At 43.4% G+C, this 24,495-nt stretch overlaps 1 protein-coding gene across 4 annotated transcripts in view; it reads right to left on the bottom strand.

The window, feature by feature from the left end:
- LOC106613071 (glycerophosphodiester phosphodiesterase domain-containing protein 5) overlaps positions 1-24,495 on the bottom strand; it is a 109,367-nt gene that overhangs the window by 33,786 nt on the left and 51,086 nt on the right. For all 4 annotated transcript variants that reach the window (XR_001330425.3, XR_001330426.3, XM_014214959.3 and 1 more), the window contains exons 2-3: positions 16,713-16,892; positions 102-205 (exon numbers count right to left, since the gene is read on the bottom strand). Coding sequence is in view for 2 of the 4 variants with exons in the window: in XM_014214959.3 (XP_014070434.2) it covers positions 102-205; positions 16,713-16,829 (221 nt within the window). In the remaining 2 variants the exon portion in view is untranslated. The remainder of the gene's footprint in view (positions 1-101; positions 206-16,712; positions 16,893-24,495) is intronic.

Raw genomic sequence — 24,495 nt, 5'->3', positions numbered from 1 at the left:
ACACACACACACACACACACACACACACACACACACACACACACACACACACACACACACACACACACACACACACACACACACGGTACAGCAGGACTCACCAGTTGAACTCACTGAAGTCATTGTGTGCCTCCCACCAGAAGTAGAACCAGACCAGGAGCAGAGAGAAGGTGAAGACGAGGATGAGAGACCACAGGAACTCCCACTGGAAATCAAAACACACAAAGGAAGGATTATTACCTTTATCACAGTACCATTAATCAAATATCATCAGATTAACATAAAGCACTTTGGCCAGTGTTGTGTTGAAACAGGTGAGGAAACATTGGAATACTATTGGTACATTCACTGTATTGCTTTCTTTGATTGCAAGTGAACAAAGGGCTGATGAGAAAGTGCTTTCTCCACCCCAGACTGGCACACCACTTAACATTACCCCCATACGTCAACATCACAATCAACACTGACAACAGAAATGCAAGCAACAACAGTCTCCTAAAAATCTGGCAGAGTCATCATTGGGCAATCTGCCCTAATACAGCCAACGTGAGAGAGCCAAAGACTATAATCTGGATGTAGAGAGACTGATGACGGTGCAGCCAGGGCCGGCACACAGACTGATGGCTCAAACCTGGAGTCATGACAAACATTTAAAACACCATTCGCTAGCTGTATCAGATTAAGGTGGTAAACCACAAACAAATGAGGAATGGTCTGGAGAACAAGTCAATACAATAATGCTCATGTTTTATAGTGAATGTACTGTCAATTCTGTTCATAAATAATTTCACACTCCCACTTTGTGTACACATTCACAAAGCCTGCATGACCAAAGACAAGACAACATTCATGCCGCTTTGCAACTGATTGAAAAGAGAGAACCACATGTCTGGTATCAGCGGCGGTAGAGGCAGTATGCAGTGTATGTGACAAATAAAACACGATCTGAACTGTCATAGGGCGATATGGTCTCAGTAAAAAAGCAGGGGGGCTCAAAGCTTACATCCCTCAATCCACTGTCATCCCTATCAAGTAATTACTCACATTAACTTAAATAGCCAATGAGGCCATGAGCCGACTATTGGTCAGCCTTCCAATGCCACCACAAGCTGTAATAAGAGCTCTAATAAAAAGAGATACAAGATATAATGTTAGCATGCGGACATGCGGACATGCACACAACTTGGAAGACAATGCACAAAAAGTGAGCTTTTCAAACAGACAGCAAGACTGGCTGCTCTTCACACTGTATTTGTACACCAGCCCACAAATGAGCACAATCAGGCTTACTCAGAGTCTGGAGGACTGGAGAATGCACAGATAGAGATGTAGAAATATAACGGACATGACTGTCTGATTTGCAAAAAATACAAAATAAAACACTTGTTCCAGCTCTATACATAACATTTATATCTGCAATAATGTTCTTACATTGCACCATCCAGAATAAGACCCAGTTGACCCTGTACTTAGCCTTGCTGTGATAGGAGATATCAAGGTGATATGAGAGCACAAACAAAGCTGTCTGGACGTTCACCTTGAATGACAGTTCCATGGAGGGCATCGGCTGGCAGTAGTACACAATGTAAGACAGGGCCAGGTCTAATGGCTGGGTGGTGACAGATACCAGCCTGAGCCCCTTATATACCTTCTGCCCATCTCCCTGGGCACTTAAGAGGAGAGCCTAAATGTGTTTATGTGGAGTTCAGCCCAGGCCAAACAGCAGTTTAACTAGGGGGACACTAAAGCACATGTTTTGGATGGTATGAGGATTATTACGTAGCAGGATGGGGCAGATTTGGTGATTTGGGGCAGGGATTGAGAATATAGTAGTATGAGGGAAGGAAGCATGTGGGATTTGTAGGTGGCGATTCTTTTTAGCCATCAATCTCTTCCGGATAAGTAATTATAATAAAATAAATAAATAAATACAATTAAAAATGTTAAAAATAATAATAATACAAAAATCGGGAAAACAACATATGTTAAATTATTATTATTATTATTATTATTATTATTATTATTATATAGACCAGAACCTTGTCACTGTTTGACGTCTAAGTTTGAACATTAGTCATGAAGATTAGGCTATTCTCTATTTTCTGACCTAGAACATTTACTACTTCCTTCAATGACCGTACTAAGAAAATCACTCTCATTCAGAAATCATAGTAATACAGACTCCAGAACAATTACCATAGGGTTAGTTTCACATGGCTACACTTACAAATCTCGTATTGATTGCAACGTGAGAAAGCCAGACATAAAGGTAACCATAGGGTTAACCCTGTGGTAGGGAGGTGGTCCCTGTGGTGCAGGCTAGGGTCTGACTGGCAGCCCTGCTGACTGATCCAACTGCTCTGGCCCTGTCCCCCTGGCTTTTAATGACTACCCAGAAACACCTGGGAGAGGGACACCTTGAGGTCATGCAAGGGGACATTGTTCACGTGCTGAGGGCAAAATGGATTACAGAGGTGACACCCCTGGGAGAGGGGACTGGATGGTCAATTAGTAGGCAGTGTTTGGACAACAAAGGAGACAAAACGTTGGGGATCATTTTAACCTGGTTGTTTGGGAGCTAATCGAGTTGCCAGGCCAGTTATGTGAGTGGCAGATTGCATACAATGTGCAATACATGTGTACGTAAATAATGTGCAATTCAAGCCTCAAATTAACATATAATTTCAAATGCGTTTGGAGCAGTATTAGGCTGGCTGTCACATTTATTCCTTCAATTAATATTCAGCCAAGCCAGCATCATGTATAGTATGTGCAACGTGTACAGTATGACTGAACATTAATCCTGTCTCACTGTTCATCTCTGCTGCTGTTTAGGAGCTGATCAAATCAGAGATGTCTGGCATGATATGGCCTGCCTGCCTGCCTGATGACATCACATTTGCATTCTGCAAGGCTTGCTTTATTTTGGGAGGAACATACGCCTTCAGGCCAGGGCCGACACCATAGCATTAAAAACTGCTTTCTCACTACAGTCGAAACAAGGAACCAACTCAAAATGTACTGAGCGTAATAGATCTAGTAGTCTGTTGAACCATACAGTATGTTGAACTTCCATTCAAAAATGAGGGAAATGAGGGATGCAACCTTTTTATTATATTTACCACAAGACGTGTCCAAGTGAGGTTAAATGGTCAATGTTATCTACCAGTCAAGAGGGGTCAGGATTTTTTTTTGTAAAACTACAGTATTTAATGGGTCTGAGAGGAAATAAAAGGTTTTAGATTGTATTGAATGGGAGAATTTCAAGCCCAACAGAGCCGACTCATTCAGCCTTGTACTCTGCTAGTGGGAGCGGGGTGAGGAAATTACTTTCCTCTACTGGGAAGAAAAATGTTTATTTATTTTTTGAAATGTCATGAAAATTGCCGTACTGCTTGTCTGAAGGGCACTAGGCAGGCAGGCAGCTGAATAAGGATGGAATACATCATAGCCTAAGCCTCATTGACTAACAGAGGCTAAAAATAGAGGGATGAAAAGGATCAGGGGATAATTCTCTTCTGTGGAACCGTAAACCCCTCGTATTACTGCTAAAAATCTGAGAGGATCCTCCACTGTCTCTCAGGACCAAATATGAGTAGATTGCAGACATGTCATCACTTAAATAACATATTTGCATGTACAGCCGAACAAACACCATATTATAATATTATTGTTTAAAGCTGCAATATGCAACTTCTCTGGGGCAACCTGACCAAATTCACATAGAAATGTGTGTTATGTCATTCTCATTGAAAGCAGTAGATATGTTCTATATGTGCCATTTCTATGCTTCCTGTTCTTAAGTTTTGTTTTTGCATCTTTTACTTTAGGTTTTGTACACCAGCTTCAAACATCTGAAAATACAATATTTTTGGTTATTGAAAAGGTATTTCACAGAGGTTTAGATGGTACAATGATTCTCTACACTACACTTGCACGTTTAGTCAAATTAACTATTAGAATTTTAGCAACCAGGAAATGCAGAGCGATTTGTGCATAGTGCATCTCTAAATTAATAATCGAAGATGGTTAGAAAAGAGCTCTACTCATTACATCACAGTAGCCTTCTTCTGACCAGTTTAGGTATAACGACTTTAGTTTTGGTGACGTAATATATTTGTAGATGTTCAAGGCCATCTTGCTATGCTGTGCCTAAATGGGACTACTCCACAAAAGGTGCTTGTACGTAATCCAATTTCCTTCCTACTTGCTAGCTCCAAGGCTAGCAGAGTATTCTCCACTATTCTCCAGTGGCTCCATCTAAACAGCCAGCAGTCAGGAGTGTAGTGTTATATGATTGTATTGGCTATTCTCGTGGGGCCATTTCCTCTCATTACCTCCCAGTACCAGTCATTATAGCGTCTGCCTCTACCCATGCCTGCTAGGAGTCCAGGCTTTTATAGTGTCATTATGAATATCGATAGACCTACCAGCATTCGGCTGCACGGAAGATATCACACACACACACACACACACACACACACCTAGCATGGAACAGTCCACCTTCACTGCAGGTCAACAAGCTAGAGAGCGCTCCCACGAGACGGTCATGAAAAAAAAAATCGCAGGCATGCAAATTATAATGAATGTAGTGATGCTAGACTAGAACTTCTACATATACTGTAAACTCATTATCAGGTTTAACTCCGTGTTTGAAACAGAAAAGGTGAACGTTGGATCCAAGTGCACCAGCAAGGTAATAGGAGGACAGACAGATGGGGCACATAATAAATTAATGATTCACTAACACCATGATGATGATAATATTATTAGGCTCCAGAATTACCCTGCTCTACTGCTGTCCCATCCACAGTAGCTCCTGACTGCAGCTCAGTAGAGGAATGAGCTTCCATACCAACCCCTGAGGGCTGGGTCTATCAAATCAAGCATGCAGGCATGTGAAGTTCACTGGAAGGGAATCCACTGGAAGGGAATCCACTGGAAGGCAATCCACTGGAAGGGAATCCATGTGGACATCTAGAGCAGAGCAAGACTTTGAACTCAGAAAGGAGATGTAGAGACATTCTAGATGAGTGTTTGGAACATCGTCTTACAGAGGTTAAGAACAATGTTTCATTGTCCAGAGCATGGAGGCGCTACCAGGAGACAGGCCAGTACATCAGGAGACGTGGAGGAGACGTGGAGGAGGCCATAGGAGGGCAACAACCCAGCAGCAGGACCGCTACCTCCGCCTTTGTGCAAGGAGGAGCAGGAGAAGCACTGCCAGAGCCCTGCAAAATGACCTCCAGCAGACCACAAATGTGCATGTGTCTGCTCAAACGGTCAGAAACGGTCAGAAACAGACTCCATGAGGGTGGTAGGAGAGCCCGACGTCCACGGGGGGGGGTTGTGCTTACAGCCCAACACCGTGCAGGACGTTTGGCATTTGCCAGAGCACACCAAGATTGGCAAATTCGCCACTGGCGCCCTGTGCTCTTCACAGATGAAAGCAGGTTCACACTGAGCACGTGACAGACGTGACAGAGTCTGGAGACGCCGTGGAGAACGTTCTGCTGCCTGCAACATCCTCCAGCATGACCGGTTTGGCGGTGGGTCAGTCATGGTGTGGGGTGGCATTTCTTTGGGGGGCCGCACAGCCCTCCATGTGCTCGCCAGAGGTAGCCTGACTGCCATTAGGTACCGAGATGAGATCCTCAGACCCCTCGTGAGACCATATGCTGGTGCGGTTGGCCCTGGGTTCCTCCTAATGCAAGACAATGCTAGACCTCATGTGGCTGGAGTGTGTCAGCAGTTCCTGCAAGAGGAAGGCATTGATGCTATGGACTGGCCCGCCCGTTCCCCAGACCTGAATCCAATTGAGCATATCTGGGACATCATGTCTCGCTCCATCCACCAGCGCCACATTGCACCACAGACTGTCCAGGAGTTGGCGGATGCTTTAGTCCAGGTCTGGGAGGAGATCCCTCAGGAGACCATCCGCCACCTCATCAGGAGCATGCCCAGGCGTTGTAGGGAGGTCCTACAGGCACGTGGAGGCCACACGCACTCCTGAGCCTCATTTTGACTTGTTTTAAGGACATTACATCAAAGTTGGATCAGCCTGTAGTGTGGTTTTCCACTTTAATTTTGAGTGTGACTCCAAATCCAGACCTCCATGGGTTGATAAATTGGATTTCCATTGATTATTTTTGTGTGATTTTGTTGTCAGCACATTCAACTATGTAAAGAAAAAAGTATTTAATAAGATTATTTCATTCATTCAGATCTAGGATGTGTTATTTTAGTGTTCCCTTTATTTTTTTGAGCAGTTTGGCAAATATATATATAGTTAATCTGTAGGCTAGGACCCTATAAATATGGATTTATAATATATATATATATTCATTATAAGGTTTAATTGTTCCAGTCTTTTCTAGTCTCTGCCTCTTATAAAGAAACGGTCTGAGAGATGTGTGAATTATTGCAGGGTGTCTGTGAGAAGGCACCTCTAGGCTAAAAGAGATTAGACACAGAACCCTGCAGGGGAGTGAAAGAGATAAGAGACTAGTCAGACATTCCTCTAAGTCAAATTGGGGAGTGGACATTTACTGCTGAGCCTTTTGAAAACACTGGAACTATTGTATCTCTCTTGCAAGTTATAAATAGCTGTGTATGGATGGGCTTGGACTGATGAGTAGAAGGTAATGACGTATGCAGTGACATCACTAGGGCTGGACTTCGAGCTTAATAAAATAACTTAGGACTTTTCCTATTTTGCAGAACTCAGGAGAGACATCAGTTGTATGTGTGATGTTTGATTTTTGACTTCTGTCTACAGCTGTATTTTGATAAAAATTGTTATGATTTATAAGTGCACATTGAGTGTTCCTTATTTGTTAAGTAAATAAAACAGAGCACAGAAAAACAGAACCAACATCAAAACTGTGAATCTGTACTGTATTAAAACACACTTCACCACTTAACACTACAGTCCAAAGTGTATCATCAATTATTTATCTGGAATATGCCTGTGTGTGTGTGTGTATGCCATATACACACACACTCATTCAAAATGCACACACACAAATAGTGCTATACATGCACTCAAACATTCAGTTCGCCTTGCTGTTATGACTTTTGTTGTTTTCTGTTTTCCTTGTCTTTTGTTCATTTTCTTGGTTATTAGGGGGGGTCTTGGAGGTGGGGAATGGATTATTTTATTGTGGGAGGGGTCTCAGATGGTTGAGGGGCAGCTCTTGGGGAACTGTGGGGGGGATTTTGGAGGGCTGGTGTCCTGGCGGTTGGGAGCTTGGGCCGGTGGATCGCTGGATCGGGTCCCCTTTTTGACCTTGTGGGAGATCTGTCGACGTGCCCTTGAGCAGGGCGTTGACCCTGTTTGCTTCTGTGTGTCGCTCTGGATGGGAGTCCATTAGATGACTAATGTGATGTAGTTGTTGAGCGGCTTCACTGCAAGTATATTGTATGTTTTAAATATTCAATACATTTATTTTTTAAAGAATGCAACTAGGGAATGAAGCAGGTGTACACAGGCCGAGCGAGCGAGCGAGCGAGCCCTCCCCACCATCACCCACCCTTTCCTCAGGCAGTGGTCTGCCCATCTCCTTGTTGTCCTGGGCCAGACCAGCAGCTGGTGGGGTTGTCACTGAATGTCCCACAGCTCATCACAGCCCTAATCCCTTCACAACTCCCTCAAAATCATTAGTGTGTTTCCCCACCCAGCCAAGGCCCACCTATCAGACCAACAGCATTGCCCTGAGAAGATCAGGGTTAGAGAGTTCCAGCCCTCTGTTCCTCCACCCACTCTCCAGTTATGACAGAACTGTCAGGAGCACCAACTGGCCGTGGCTTCACTTATTACAGAACAGAACGGCCTCTTCAGCTCTGTGGAGCTGCTGACCTCATAGCTACAACTAATATGATATACTGATACCCTAGATATTTTGGTATTACCTGTTCTTCTTGGTCAGCTCTTGATCTGAAACAGCGTGTTGTCATTGGACACTCATATCTGAAGAGTTGAAAAGTTCAGGAAAACATTGGAGACCTTGGTAACCTCACGGACTGGCTGAACTCACTGAACACTAGCACAGGGGAGAGAATACAGCCTCTGATAAATCACACAATGTGGTAAGAGTCACACACTACTGCTGAAAGTGTATTCTCTCTGGTTAGCCTTTTGGACATAACACGTACTAGAAGGTAGCTTACACTTCCACCAACCAACGAAAGCTATATGATTATGGTAAACAAAATGAAAAATTGTGCTTCAAACATTCTCTAGAAGTTTGTATCCATCTTATCTTCTAAAAAGCACAAACCCACAGAATGTCTTTACACAGTGCCAAGAGCTGGTGAAAAGTAAATTGAGAGGGGATGTACTGAATTAACCAAAAGAGAAGCAGCCAAGTATAATCAGTGTCATATCAATCTTTCATTCCATAGATCTACACGCAAAGGACATGACACAGCATTAGCAATAAGGTTGATGACAAAAGAAAACCACCTAATAGGCTAGTTTAAAAAAAATAAAAATAAACACCTGGCTATTTTTGCAGCCAGGCCTGGCTGTTGTTTGTTGTTGTAAGGACACAACAGACTTTAATACCATGTCTACATGGAATAATTCCCCTCAATATAACCAGCAATTGTAGTGGGTAAACAGTCCCCTCCTGCCGCTTTGAACTTAGCGAACTCAAAGAGAATCTGAGTAGAGACAGACAGACAGAGAGGGATTTAAACTGACAGACAGAAAACATTTCCCTTTGGAGAGAGACTGGATTCAGGAAGATTAGGCTATTCCCCTCCTCGCCCAATATTAAGAGGACTTGTTTGAATGTCAGCACTACTGGAAGTGAGTGCAGACTGACTGAAAGGTGCTTACATATGAACAAGGGGCTATTAGTACAAAGGTTACCAGTTAATTTGTTTTCAAAGACAATTAATCGTGACCTCCACCAAAGGGTATTAATATAATTGCTTACCTGAATGTCTTATATGAACATAGTGCTTAAATGAGTCAAATTCCATTTCACGTAATCAAATTACCATCAAAATACATTTCCATCATTAAACTTATCAGACATTAGAAAACCTAGGACTGTGATTTCTAGTCCCTCTAAAGCTTTACTAACGATCATGACAGACTATCACCATTGTCCCCTCATTCAGCTAGCCTAGCGGCTGCTGGTTTAGTCATCTCATAGAAGAGAATCACACAGAAGTCTGAGGATGAGTGCTGGATACGCAGCTGTATCCCAGAACGCTCCTGGGCCCACCAACACCATCACTGCACATTACGGTTTGCGTTCCGAGGCCCTCTTGGCCCTGTCCCACAGGAATATAGAGACATCCTCCTAAACGCTTGTTTACTCAGTAACTTTTACAGCTCTGACAGCCTGTAAATGTGTTTTCTGCAGAGGTGTTGAAGCTTTTGACCTTTATTCTGTCAGGGAACTAAAGAAGAAATGGAAGACTTGAGAGGAAGACAGGAAAAAGCTAGCAAAGAGAACGCTCCCTGCATATTGCCTGAATGTTCCCTGCCATATTAGAATGTCACCCATCTGGTTTTCTAGTTTAGTGCAGACTTTAGTTGCGACATAAAACAGTGATGGTAGCAACTGATTTGAACAGGATTTCAGTTTCACGTGTCTCTATGTCATTTAACAGACCAAGGCTACAGAATTATGCTCGTCCCTATTTCTAGACCCATTCTGCTCCAGGTAAAGACTGGCTAAATGGAAAAACTCAATTATTACTGAGGGCAGATCAGCTTGCAGTGCCAGTGACGTGGGCGGCCTTTCTACAAACCACTAACTCAAAGACCAAGTTAACAAAGAGGGAGGCTCAGGCACACTGGCCTGTTCATTATCCAGCTCTGAGAGGAGACGACGACAGCAACCACTTCTATTCTGTTCTGAATCTGGGCATTATGAAGGGAGTCCATGTCACATTAAGACCTTGGGTTTCTCATGGTCATGGTTCAGTGATGCTGCCTGTCAGTTTTAAACATCACATCATGTAATTGATACCATCTTTTGATTAGCAACACTGATTGGTCACATTGGCTATTAAAAAGATGCATCTATGATGTCATCTGACCTGGCAGTGCTGGCACACTTAAGAGGCGATCTGCCAATGTAAGATGACTATAGGCCTCCAATACAAGGCAGCACAGCATCCATAGTTAAAGGGATACTTTGGGATTTTGGCAATGAGGCCATTCACCTACTTCCCCAGAGTCAGATGAACTTGTGGATAGCATTTTGGCTCAGTGTACAGTATGGCTCTGTGTCCAGTATGAAGGAAGTTAGAGGTAGTTTCACAAGCCAAGGCTAATTAGCACAATGACGAAGTCTATGGTATCTGCTAGCAGATACTCAGACTTCCAGTAACTGCACTAGCGCTAGTTAGCACAACTGCACTAGCGCTAGTTAGCACAACTGCACTAGCGCTAGTTAGCACAACTGCACTAGCGCTCGTTAGCACAACTGCACTAGCTAGCAACTTCCTTGAAACCACAGAGACATAAAAATGGTATCCACGAGATCATCAGACTCTGGGAAGTAGATCAAGGGCCTCGTTGCCAAAATCCCTAGGTATCTCTTTAAAGTTATCCTGTTCATTTGAAAGAAAACAAAAATGGTGACAATGTAGGCCAGGGCTTTGTGTGGGACTGTGTGTCTATTCTGCCATGTGGGACACAATTATATTCAATGTTGGCCTGGATGTCAGTCCATCTCTGCAGTGACCCTTTGGTGCTGTAGCCCGAGGCCTCGGCTGTTGGAGCTGCATAAACGGACATCAAATCAAACTTTATTTGCCACATGCGCTGAATACAGCAAGTGTAGACTTAACTGTGAAATGCTTACTTACAAGCCCTTAACCAACAGTGCAGTTAAAAAATATTTGACTATGCATAGGTAACAAACAAACAGCGAGTAACAGCAGTGTACAAGGGTGGGGGGCAATTTTTATGAATTGTTCAGCAGTCTAATGGCTTGGGGGTAGAAGCTGTTGAGGCTTTTGGTCCTAGACTTGGCGCTCCGGTACCACTTGCCGTGCGGTAGCAGAGAAATCAGTCTATAAATTGGGTGACTGGAGTCTCCGACAATTTTATGGGCTTTCCTCTGACACCGCCTATTATATAGGTCCTGGATGGCAGGAAGCTTGGCCCCAGTGATGTACTGGGCCGGTCGCACTACCCTCTGTAGTGCCTTAGATGCCGTACTGTTGCCATACCAGACGGTGACGCAACCGGTCAGGAAGCTCTCGATGGTGCAGCTGTAGAACCTTTTGAGGATCTGTGGGCCCATGCCAAATCTTTTCAGTCTCCTGGGAGGGAAAAGGTTTTGTCGTGTACACGAATGTCTTGGTATGTTTGGACCATGATAGTTCGTTGGTGATGTGGACACCAAGGAACTTGAAACTCTCGATCAGCGTGGCAGACATATTGTTGCCTACTCTTACCACCTGACGGCGGCCCATCAGGAAGTCCAGGATCCAGTTGCAGAGTTAGGTGCTTAGTCCCAGAGTCCTTAGCTTAGTGATGAGCTTCGTGGGCACTATGGTGTTGAATGCTGAGCTGTAGTCGATGAACAGCATTCTCACAGTGGTTCTTTCTGTCCAGGTGAGAAAGGCTGGTGTGGAGTGCGATTGAGATTGCGTCATATGTGGATCTGTTGGGGCGGTATGCGAATTGGAATGGGTCTAGGGTGTCTGGGAGGATGCTGTTGATGTGAGCCATGACCAGCCTTTCAAAGCACTTGTAGTAGGATTCAATGTTAATCCCGTCTTGACGCTTTGCTTGTTTGATGGTTCGTCTGAGGGCATAGCGGGATTTCTTATAAGCGTCTGGATTAGTCTCCCGCTCCTTGAAAGCGGCAGCTCTAGCCTTTAACTCGATGCGGACATTGCCTGTAGTCCATGGCTTCTGGTTGGGATATGTACGTACAGTCACTGTGGGGCCGACGTCGTTGATGCACTTATTGATGAAGGCAATGACTGAGGTGGTGTATTCCTCAATGCCATTGGATAAATCCTGGAACACATTCCAGTCTGTGCTAGCAAAACAGTCCTGTAGTGTAGCATCCGCGTCATCTGACCACTTCCATATTGAGCGAGTCACTGGTACTTCCTGCTTATGTTTTTGGTTGTAAGCAGGAAACAGTAGGATAGAATTGTGTCCAGATTTGCCAAATGGAGGGCAGGAGAGAGCTTTGTACGCATCTCTGTGAGTGGAGTAAAGGTGGTCTAGGATTTTTCTCCCCCCTGGTTGCACATGTAACATGCTGGTAAAGATTTGGTAAAACTGATTGAAGTTTGCCTGCACTAAAGTCCCCGGCCATAGGGAGCACCGCTCCTGGGTGAGCATTTTCTTCTTTGCTTATGGCCTTATAGAGTTGGTTGAGAGCGGTCTTAGTGCCAGCTTTGCTTTGTGGTGGTAAATAGACTGCTACGAATAATACAGATGAGTACTCTTGGTAGATAGTGTGGTCGACAACTTATCATAAGGTACTCTACCTCAGGCGAGCAATACCTCGAGACTTCTTTAATATTAGACATCGCGTACCAGCTGTTATTGACAAAAAGACACACACCCCCCACCCCTTGTCTTTCCAGAGGTAGTGTCTCTGTTCTGCCGGTGCATGGAAAATCCCGCCAGCTCTATATTGTCCATTTCTTCGTTCAGCCATATCTCGTTGAAGCATAAGATGTTTCAGTTTTTAATGTCCCGTTGGTAGGATAATCTTAATAATAGGTCAATTTTATTTTTTTATGAATGCACGTTAGCAAGAAGAACGGATGGCAGTGGGAGTTTACTCGCTCGTTCTCAGAAGGACAGCCGATCTGCGTCCCCTTTTCTGGCGTCTTTTCTTCACGCAAAAGGCGTGGATCTGGGCCTGTTTCAGTGAAAGCAGGATATCCTTCTCGTCGGACTCGTTAAAGGAAAACATTTCTTCCAGTCCGTGGTGAGTAATAGCTTTTCTGATGTCCAGAAGTTATTTTCGGTCATAAGAGACGGTAGCAGCAACACTATGTACACAATAAGTTAAAAAATAAGTTACACAAAAAGCAAAAAAAATGAAAAATTGCCAAGACTGTAGACATCCATTTTAACGTAATTTTTTACAGTTATACTTCTTTTACTGAGTTTTTATTCATTATACTGAATAGTTATTCATGCTTAGTTAGCAGCATTCAAATGTACAGTACTTTCATAATAATAGGCTCATGGGAGGAAGCAGAAAAATATGCTACTGAAACATGGCATAGTGGGGGTCTGAGGTTGGGATACAGATTCTGGCAAAGGAGGAGACTGGTAAACACACAGAGTAGCACCACGGCAGGTCCAATATAATCCTGTGGTACTATACACAGACAGGCTGCTGATTGGCCGATTCTTCCCCAGTGGGCCAATGCGCCCGCCACACATGGCCATGGTGGCCAAGGCTACACACAAACACACACACACACACACACAGCTGACTCTGCAGTACCATATCTACCAGTCTCAGAGACAACAGGAAACAGAGCCACAGGATCCTATTCCCACCAAAGGATGAAAAAAATGCCTCCATGTGGCCTTCGACCTGTCAAACATGAATGTGCTCCATCTATCTGAAGATTTAAGGAACTCATGCAGCATTACCTTCCTGAGGGCAAATAGGGTAGGAATGAAAGGTCAAAACGTATAGCTCATCCATCCACCACTCAGCAGAGCTTGCATGTTAAGCTCACAGGACAAGAGGTCATTCCTATAACTAGAAAAAAGGTACTTGGACATATTTTACATGTTACAGTGTGTCAAATTGTATGCAACACCCAAAAGGGAATTTTCTACTTTTAAACTCGGACAAGACAGATGCCAAGAAACAAAAAGATCTTCTGTTGAATCTGACAATGAATCTTGATGGTTGTACAGTAGTCTCAAATAATACTGTTTCAAGGACAGCTTTTTCCCATCTACGTAACATTGCAAAAATCAGAAACTTTCTGTCCAAAAATGATGCAGAAAAATGTATTCATGTTTGTATCACTTCTAGGTTAGACTACTGCAATGCTCTACTTTCTGGCTACCCAGATAAAGCACTAAATAAACTTCAGTTCGTGCTAAATACCGCTGCTAGAATCTTGACTAGAACCAAAAAATGTGATCATATTACTCCAGTGCTAGCCTCTCTACACTGGCTTCCTGTTAAGGTTAGGGCTGATTTCAAGGTTTTACTGCTAACCTACAAAGTATTATATGGGCTTGCTCCTACCTGTCTTTACGATTTGGTCCTGCCGTACATACCTACACCTGTCCCTAGAATTTCTAAGCAAACAGCTGGAGGCAGGGCTGCCTATCCATGTGAGAGATGCAGACTTGGTCTCAACCTTTAAGTCTTTATTGAAGACTCATCTCTTCAGTCGGCCTTATGATTGAGTGTAGGTCTGGCCCAGTGGTGTGAAGGTGAACGGAAAGGCACTGGAGCAACGAACCGCCCTTGCTGTCTCTGCCTTGCTGGTTTCCCTCTCTCCACTGGGATTCTCTGCCTCTAACCCTATTACAGGGGCTGAGTCACTGGCGTACTGGTGTTCTTCCATGCCGTCCATGCGAGGGGTGCGTCACTTGAGTGGGCTGAGTCACTGACGTGGTCTTCCTGTCTGGGTTGGCGCCCCCCCCTTGGGTTGTCTTAGGACGGTAAGTTCGTGGTTGGAGACATCCCTCTAGTGTTGTGGGGGCTGTGCTTTGGCAAAGTGGGTGGGGTTATATCCTGCCTGTTTGGCCCTGTCCGGGGGTTTCATCGGATGGGGCCACAGTGTCTCCTGATCCCTCCTGTCTCAGCCTCCAGTATTTATGCTGCAGTAGTTTCTGTGTCGGGGGGCTAGGGTCAGTCTGTTACATCTGGAGTATTTCTCTTGTCTTATCCGGTGTCCTGTGTGAATTTAAATATGCTCTCTCTAATTCTCTCTTTCTTTCTTTCTCTCGGAGGACCTGAGCCCTAGGACCATGCCTCAGGACTACCTGGCATGATGACTCCTTGCTGTCCCCAGTCCACCTGGCCGTGCTGCTGCTCCAGTTTCAACTGTTCTGCCTGCGGCTATGGAACCCTGACCTGTTCACCGGACGTGCTTGTTGCACCCTCGACAACTACTATGATTATTATTATTTGACCATGCTGGTCATTTATGAACATTTTAACATCTTGACCATGTTCTGTTATAATATCCACCCAGCACAGCCAGACGGCACGGCCATCCCTCATAGCCTGGTTCCTCTCTAGGTTTCTTCCTAGGTTTTTGGCCTTTCTAGGGAGTTTTTCCTAGCCACCGTACTTCTTTCACATGCATTGCTTGCTGTTTGGGGTTTTAGGCTGGGTTTCTGTACAGCACTTTGAGATATCAGCTGATGTACGAAGGGCTATATAAATACATTTGATTTGATTTGACATGCAGGAGTTGCTTCAGGATGTCCTTGAGTGGCCCAGATAGAGCCCGGACTTGAATCCGATCGAACATCTCTGGAGAGACCTGAAAAAAAGCTGTGCAGCAACGCTCCCCATCCAACCTGACAGAGGATCTTCAGAAAATAATGGGAGAAACTCCCCAAACACAGGTGTGCCAAGCTTGTCGCGTCATAGCCAATAAGACACCCTGCTGTAATCGCTACCAAAAGGTGCTTTCAACAAAGTACTGAGTAAAGGGTCTGAATACTTACATAAATGTGATATCAGTTTCTAATTGAATAAATTTGCAAACATTTACAAAAACCTGTTTTTGCTTTGTCATTAAGGGGTATTGTGTTTCGATTGATTAGGAACAATTTTTTTGAAACAAATTTTACAATAAGGCTGTAATGTTACAAAATGTGGAAAAAGTCAAGGGGTCGGAATACTTTCCGAAGGCACTGTATATCATATTTCTATGCCATATAAAACATTTACGGTACGTTTTATTTCACACACATGTTTCAGCCCTCTCAGCTCTGTCTCCTTGTCCCAGGCTAGCTAGGTGATGATGGACTATTGTTCTCCAGCCCTCATGCTCTCTCTGAGCTACATACCATGCAGTACTAAATTTGACAGACCAGGGCTGATTGGCATTATGGAAAACCTACTTAGACAAATAAAGGCTGTGATGAATGTGACCAAGGGGAGGCTCTAAATGCTTCATAAAAAAATGTAATACTATCTGCAGCACGTACAGACTTAAACACAGTTCCAGGACATGTTGGTGCTCTGCAAGGCCAAAGGCACCTCCAGTGACAGGCCAAGGACAGGTTATTACGGAAGGGATGGGAAATGGAAAAGGGGATACCTAGTCAGCTGTACAACTGAATGCGTCTTCCGCATTTAACCCAACCCCTCTGAATCAGAGAGGTGCGGGGGCTGCCATAATCAACATCTTCGGCGCCCAGGGAACATGGTTTTTTATAAACTCATCTTGAAAGATGGGGCGTGGGTAACGGATGGCATAAGGGAGGAATCCAGCCCACATGCACTGCACGCTCACAGACACGCCAAATTAGAGTGTTTTTAATTAATAGTGAGATGCAGTGTGGTGCTGTAATCCTGCAGTGAACTTGGAACGAAAAAAAGAAAAAGTGGACTGTCTGGTACCATTCGATTACACTTGCTCCCGTCAACCAACTGACATTTGGCCGATAATAGATCTTCCAGAACTTACTAACGTCCATATACCAAAACCAATATGCCATGTCCATTATGGTCATTTAGGTACAAACATAAGGCCTGCTAGGCAGAACTCACCTTGGTGGTGTCATCATGTGACCGTTGGTACCGCTTCCACCGGCACCCATAGATCCCTGTGAGACATGACAAACACAGCTGCCTCTCGTAAACCTGCAGGGGTTGGTGCTTCACCATGCTCCTTCAGTTCTGGCACGCACGCCTCCAGACCGCTAACATTCCATTGACCAAATGGGAAACCTGCATGGGAAAGCAACAAGAAAACAGAAACATTAGTATTGCCTACAATACATTCTAAAAGGGAATATTGTATCCATTAGGACACAAGACCGGTGTATGGTTGATTGTTGTGGGTATTTCACTGAGGTGACATTTGAATATCAACAGTCAGCAAGACAGATGAAATTTGAAGAGCAACATGCCACACGCTTATTTACGCAATGAATGAGAAGAGAAAGATAGCATCGCTAGTGATGGCAGCTTCGCTTCAAGTCCTTAGGAAACTCTGCATTATTTAGTTTTTTTTATGTATTATTTCTTACATTGTTAGCCCAGAAAACCTTAAGTGTTATTACATACAGCCGGGAAGAATTATTGGATATCAGAGAGACGTCAATTTACGAGCACGACGACCAGGAATACGACTTTCCCAAAGCAGATCCTTTGTCTGCACCTCCCAGGGCATTTGAACTGATCACAGAGGCCGACCCAAAAACAACGCCGTTGAAGAAGCGGTCTTCTAGTGAGCCTTCGGATGCATGTACACCACCCACCGCTTCCAAGTATATTACTCGCTAATGTCCAGTCCCTAGTTAACAAAGTCGACGAAATTAGGGCAAGAGTAGCTTTCCAAAGAGATATCCGGGATTGTAACTAGAGATCAACCGATTATGATTATTCAACGCCGATACCGATTATTGGAGGACCAAAAACAGCCGATACCGATTCTTGGAGGACAAAAAAAAACCCAATGCCGATTATTGGAGGACCGAAAAAGGCCGATACTGATTAAATCGGCCGATTTTGATATATATATTTGTAATAATGACAATTACAACAATACTGAATAAACAATGAACACTTATTTTAACTTAATATAATACATAAATAAAATATATTTCGTCTCAAATAAATAATGAAGCATGCTCAATTTCGTTTAAATAATGCAAAAACAGTGTTGGAGAAGAAAGTAAAAGTGCAATATGTGCCATGTAAAAAAGCTAACATTTAAATTCCTTGCTCAGAACATATGAAAGCTGGTGGTTCAATATTCCCAGTTCTTCAATATTCCCAGTAAAGTAATACTAGGTTGCAGTTATTATAGGAATTATGACTCGTCATCTATTTTTCTCTCTATACCATTTGTATTTCACATACCTTTGACTATTGGATGTTCTAATAGGCACTTTAGTATTGCCAGCCTAATCTCGGGAGTTGATAAGCTTGAAGTCATTAACAGCGCTGTGCCTCAAGCATTGCTAAGAGCTGCTGGCAAACGCAGTAAAGTTTGAATGAATACTTACGAGCCTGCTGCTGCCTACCACCGCTCAGTCAGACTGCTCTATCAAATCATAGACTTAATTATAATAATCACAGAAATACAAGCCTTTGGTCATTAATATGGTCAAATCCGGAAACTATGATTTCAAAAACAAAACGTTTATTCTTTCAGTGAAATACAGAACCGTTCGGTATTTTATCAAATGGGTGGCAACCCTAAAGTCCAAATATTGTTGTTACATTGCACATTCTTCAATGTTATGTCATAATTATGTAAAATTCTGGCAAATTAGTTGGCAACGAGCCAGGCGGCCCAAACTGTTGCATATACCCTGACTCTGCGTGCAATGAATGCAAAAGAAGTGACACAATTTCCCTAGTTAATATTGCCTGCTAACATGAATTTCTTTTAACTAATATGCAGGTTTAAAAAATATATACTTCTGTGTATTGATTTTAAGAAAGGCAAAAGATGTTTATGGTTAGGTACATTTGTGCAACGATTGTGCTTTTTTTGCGAATGCGCCTTTGTTAAATCATCACCCATTTGGCTGTGATTCGATGATAAATTAACAGGCACCGCATTGATTATATGCAACGCAGGACAAGCTAGTTAACCTAGTAATATAATCAACTATGTGTAGTTAACTAGTGATTATGTGAAGATTGATTGTTTTTTATAAGATAAGTTTAATGCTAGCTAGCAACTTAACTTGGCTCCTTGCTGCACTCGCGTAACAGGTGGTCAGCCTGCCACGCAGTTTCCTCGTGGAATGCAATGGAAATCGGCCATAATTGGTGTCCAAAAATGCCGATTACAAATTGTTATGAAAACTTGAAATCAGCCCTAATTAATCAGCCGACCTCCAATTGTAACATACTCTGTTTCACCGAGACATGGCTAGCTGAGGACATGCTGTTGGAGTTTGTACAGCCAACAGGATTTTCAGTGCATCACGCCAACAGGAACAAACATCTCTCTGGTAAGAAGGAGAGCGGGGGTGTAGTTTTCGTGATTAACAACTCATTGTGTAATTGTAACAATATACAAGAACTCAAAATCAGCATATCGATTGCAGTACACGAGCGAGTAACACACGCGAACACTGCTACTCTAACCTCCGCAACGCACACAAGGCCCTCCCCTGCCCTCCTTTTGGAAAATCTGACCATGACTCTCTTGTTTCTCCCCTCCTAAAGGCAGAAACTAAAACAGGAAGCGCCCGTGCTTAGGTCTATCCAACGCTAGTCTGACCAATTGGATTCCACGCTTCCACGATATGTTTTGGGTAGCCTCAGACAATAACATTGATGTATACGCTGACTATGTGAGAGACTGACTTTTAAAACCTTCCCTAACCAGAAAGCATGGGTTGATGGAAGCATAAGCGCAAAATTGAAAGCACCACCGCATTTAGTCATGGCAAGGCAACTGGAAGCACGGCCGAATACAAACACTGTAAGGCAATCAAACAAGCAATGTGTCAGTATAGAGACAAAGTGGAGTCGGAATTCAACGGCTCGAACACAAGACGTATGTGGCAGGGTCTACAGACAATCACGGATTACAAAAAGAAAACCAGCCTCGTTGTGGACATCGACATCTTGCTCCCAGACAAATTAAACAACTTCTTTGCTCTCTTTCATGACAATACAGTGCCACGAAAACACGGCCCGCTACCAAATAATGTGGGCTCACCTCCTCCGTGGCCGACGTGAGTAAAACATTTATACATGTTAACCCTTGCAAGGCAGCCGGCCCAGACGGCATCCCTAGCCGCGTCCTCAGAGCATGCACAGACCAGTTGGCTGGTGTGTTTACGGACATATTCAATCAATCCCTATCCCAGTCTGCTGTCCCCACATGCTTCAAGATGGCCACCATTGTTCCTGTTCCCAAGAAAGTTAAGGTAACTGAACTAAATGACTATCACCCCATAGCACTCACTTCTGTCATCATGAAGTGCTTTGAGAGACTAGTCAAGGATCATCACCTCCACCCTAGACCCACTCCACAGACGATGCAATCGCCATCACACTGCCCTATTCCATCTGGACAAGAGAAATACCTATGTAAGAATGCTGTTCATTGACTACAGCTCAGCATTCAACACCATAGTACCCTTCACATTCATCATTAAGCTTGAGACCCTGCGTCTCGACCCTGCCCTGTGCAACTGGGTCCTGGACTTCCTGAAGGGCCGCCCCCAGGTGCTGAAGGTAGGAAACATCTCCATCTGCACATCGCATCACCAGGGGCACACTACCTGCCCTCCAGGACACCTACAACACCCGATGTCACAGGAAGGCAAAAAATATCATCAAGCACAATCACCAACCGAGCCACTACCTGTTCAACCCGCTTCCATCCAGAAGGCGAGGTCAGCACAGGTGCATCAAAGCTGGGACAGAAAGATTGAAAAACTCCTGAAAGTCCTCTCGAAAGTAGCAGGAATGAAACTTTCACCTAGCGGTGTTCAGGCTCTGTTCGATCGATAAGTGGTTCATAGAGATTACAGTTTCTATGTGAAGGAAGACGTATGAGATCACGTTTTACCTACCTTTTCGTCCCTAGAGGCCAGGGATTAAATATTGCGGATTCCTTACGATGGGAAATTGGCTAAATTTGTCACAGGAAAACTTATTTTGGGTTGAAGAATCTAGGCGAAATGCCAGGGGAATGGATTCTAAAGGTAACACATTTAAATTAGATGGCCAAACACTCCTTGCAAACTCAGAATGCCTTGTTTTTTGGGGGATATCATGAGACATTTTGTGGTTTTATTTTTAAATAGATGTACGTTTTATGTTGTCTTATTCTGGAATAGAATTCTAGAATGGTCTAAAGGGTGGAGGGGTCACGAGGAATTGGTATAGGGGTTACCAAACCTAAAATGAACTTTAAAATGTTTTATGTGATGTGGTGGTTATGGAGAATCATGGGGTAAGAAGACCAGTGTTAGACTCGGTGGTGAGATAATGTCGCCGTGTCTAAGGGTAGTACATGCTAAATAAAGGATGGTGTGGATTAAAACAAACATTTAATGACTGGAGTAAGGACAGTGAATTTACAATTACTTTACAATTACTTTTGGATTGCTGATTAAAATGTTGCATAGTGAATGCTAACGGAATGTACACTCTTTTCCGAAAGAGGGGTTTCATTATTTTGATTTGGAAGGTCCCCGGAGATTGAGGGGGAGAGCAGTTAGCGATATTCGGCAGTTTGAGGTATTAACGTATCTGGATTAGGCCATAAACGAGTTCCCGATAATAAGTGAGGCAGGTTCATGTGTGTTCTGGACCTACGGTTCACCAGCACGCACACACCATTTACTGGTTACGAATGTGCATTAGTGGTGTGTTGATACTGTGGGATTTATTGGATGGGGTCTTCAAATCAGTTAAATTGGGTATGCAGAAGGATGGAAATGTTTGAAAAGGTATTTAAATGGTTTCTGAAGAACAGGGAAAGAAAAGGTAGAGGAAACATTTTAATGGTGTCGAATTCCCTGTGTCCTAAAAAATTATCATGAGGAATGATAAACCTCACTAGAAATTAACCTCTCTAGGGTAGGGGGCAGTATTTGCACGGCCGGATAAAAAACGTACCCGATTTAATCTGGTTATTACTACTTCCCCGAAACTAGAATATGCATATAATTATTGGCTTTGGATAGAAAACACCCTAAAGATTCTAAAACTGTTTGAATGGTGTCTGTGAGTATAACAGAACTCATATGGCAGGCAAAAACCTGAGAAGATCCTTACAGGAAGTGCCCTCTCTGACCATTTCTTGGGCTTCTACACTCTCTTTATTGAAAACTGAGGATCTCTGCTGTAACGTGACACTTCCTACGGCTCCCATAGGCTCTCAGAAGGCGGCAAAATGCTGAATGATGCCTTTGGAGCCCCTGGCTGAAAAACAGTAGCGCATTTGGATAGTGGTCGATCAGAGAACAATGAGACTGGGGCGCGTGCACGAGGCGACACCATGTTTTAATTTTTTCGTCTTTGAACAAAAACAGGGTTTCCCGGTCGGAATATTATCGTTTTTTTTACGAGTAAAATCGCATAAAAATTGATTTTAAACAGCGGTTGACATACTTCGAAGTACGGTAATGGAACATTTACAATTTTTTTGTCACGAAACGCGTCGGGCGCGTCACCCTTCGTCACCCTTCGGATAGTGTCTTGAACGCACGAACAAAACAGAGGATATTTGAACATAACTATGGATTATTTTGAACCAAACCAACATTTGTTATTGAAGTAGAAGTCCTGGGAGTGCATTCTGACGAAGAACAGCAAAGGTAATCACATTTTTCTAATAGTAAATCGGAGTTTGGTGAGGGCCAAACTTGGTGGGTGTCAAATTAGCTAGCCCGTGATGGCTGGGCCATCTACTCAGAATATTGCAAAATGTGCTTTCGCCGAAAAGCTATTTTAAAATCGGACATAGCGATTGCATAAAGGAGTTCTGTATCTATAATTCTTAAAATAATTGTTATGTTTTTTTGTGAACGTTTATCGTGAGTAATTTAGTAAATTCACCGGAAGTATGCTAGTTCTGAACGTCACATGCTAATGTAAAAAGCTGGTTTTTGATATAAATATGAACTTGATTGAGCAAAACATGCATGTATTGTATAACAATGTCCTAGGAGTGTCATCTGATGAAGATCATCAAAGGTTAGTGCTGCATTTAGCTGTGGTTTGGGTTTATGTGACATTATATGCTAGCTTGAAAAATGGGTGTCTGATTATTTCTGTCTGGGTACACTGCTGACATAATCTAATGTTTTGCTTTCGTTGTAAAGCCTTTTTGAAATCGGACAGTGTGGTTAGATTAATTATGGCAGATTGATTTCACTACCCCCTTACAGAAATTGGCATACAATTGAAATATTACTCAACTTCAATTCAACAATTCCCCCAGAATTTTAAGTCTTCTTGATAGATCTCTTTAGTTAAAAGTCTACCATGGCCTCCCGAGGGGCGCAGTGGTCTAAGGCACTGCATCGCAGTGCTAGCTATGCCACTAGAGATTCTGGTTTCGAGTCCAGGCTCTGTCGCCGCTGGCCATGACCGGGAGACCCATGGGGAGGCGCACATAATTGGCCCAGCATCGTCCAGGTTATGGGGAAGGTTTGGCCGGCAGGGATGTTATTGCCCCATTGTGTACTAGCGACTCCTGTGGCGGTCAGGGCACAGTGCACATCGCCAGGTGCATTGTGTTTCCTCCGACACATTGGTGCGGCTGGCTTCCGGGTTAAGTGGGCATTGTGTCAAGAAGCAGTGTGGCTTGGTTGGGTTGTGTTTCGGAGGACGCACGGCTCTCGACCTTCACCTCTCCCGAGTCCATATGGGAGTTGCAGCGATGAGACAAGACTAACTACCAATTGGATACCACGTCAATGGGGAGAAAAAGGGGTTAAAAAAAACCGTCTACCATCAAAGCTAGTGATGCACTGATATGACATTTTTGGCCGATACCGATATACAATACTTTCCTTGCCCCCCAAAAAACGATACCGATATTTAAAGTTTTAGCAGCCTTTTAAGCATTCTAGTACAGTTAAATAGTTCACACACACACACACACACACACACACACACACACACACACACACACACACACACACACACACACACACACACACACACACACCTAACTAATACTTACTCAAAAGGATTCCTAAATCATTGCTAAGAATAATGAAAATTACTGCAGTTTCTACTGGTCATTGTTTTCAGACTGGTTGTATTGGTGATAGCTAGGTACTAAGCTAAAACTAGCTGCCCCAGAAGTTGCGGTTGAACAAATTATGCTTCATTACCAATGCAGTATTGTAAACGCATCGTTCGTGGCCGGTGTTTGCAGACATTTTTTGTACAGCTTTGCCAGTGCTACTGTATCTTTTTTGTTCAAATATTTTTTATTGAACACATACACAAGAATGGTGTATAGGTATAAAAGACAAGTTTACAGTTCTTATCTAAACATAAGAGAACAGACATTAACCAAAAGACCCAGAGTTCTGGGCACAAAACAAATATTACAAAACAAGACATACAAAACAAGGACAGGTAGAAGAAGAAAAAAAAGGGTTGATGTAGCCCCCCCACTTATACCCCACTTTACCCCCCTTATTCCACCCTATTCCCCTCCCAACTGCTCGGGTGGCGGGGCCAGCACACGCTGCCCAAAGGTAGATTACCGTATGACAATTAAGAGTGCGTTAAGTGCAAATTCACAGCGCCGCCTGGTCCAAGTAAGAGAGGAAAGGCTGCCAGATTTGATCAAATGTTGATAATTTATTGTTCAAAATATATCTAATTC

The sequence above is a fragment of the Salmo salar genome, chromosome 09 (genome assembly GCF_965601325.2).
Source record: "Salmo salar chromosome 09, fSalSal1, whole genome shotgun sequence".
Classification (NCBI taxonomy): domain Eukaryota; kingdom Metazoa; phylum Chordata; class Actinopteri; order Salmoniformes; family Salmonidae; genus Salmo; species Salmo salar.
This window is presented reverse-complemented; position numbering and strand designations above follow the sequence as displayed.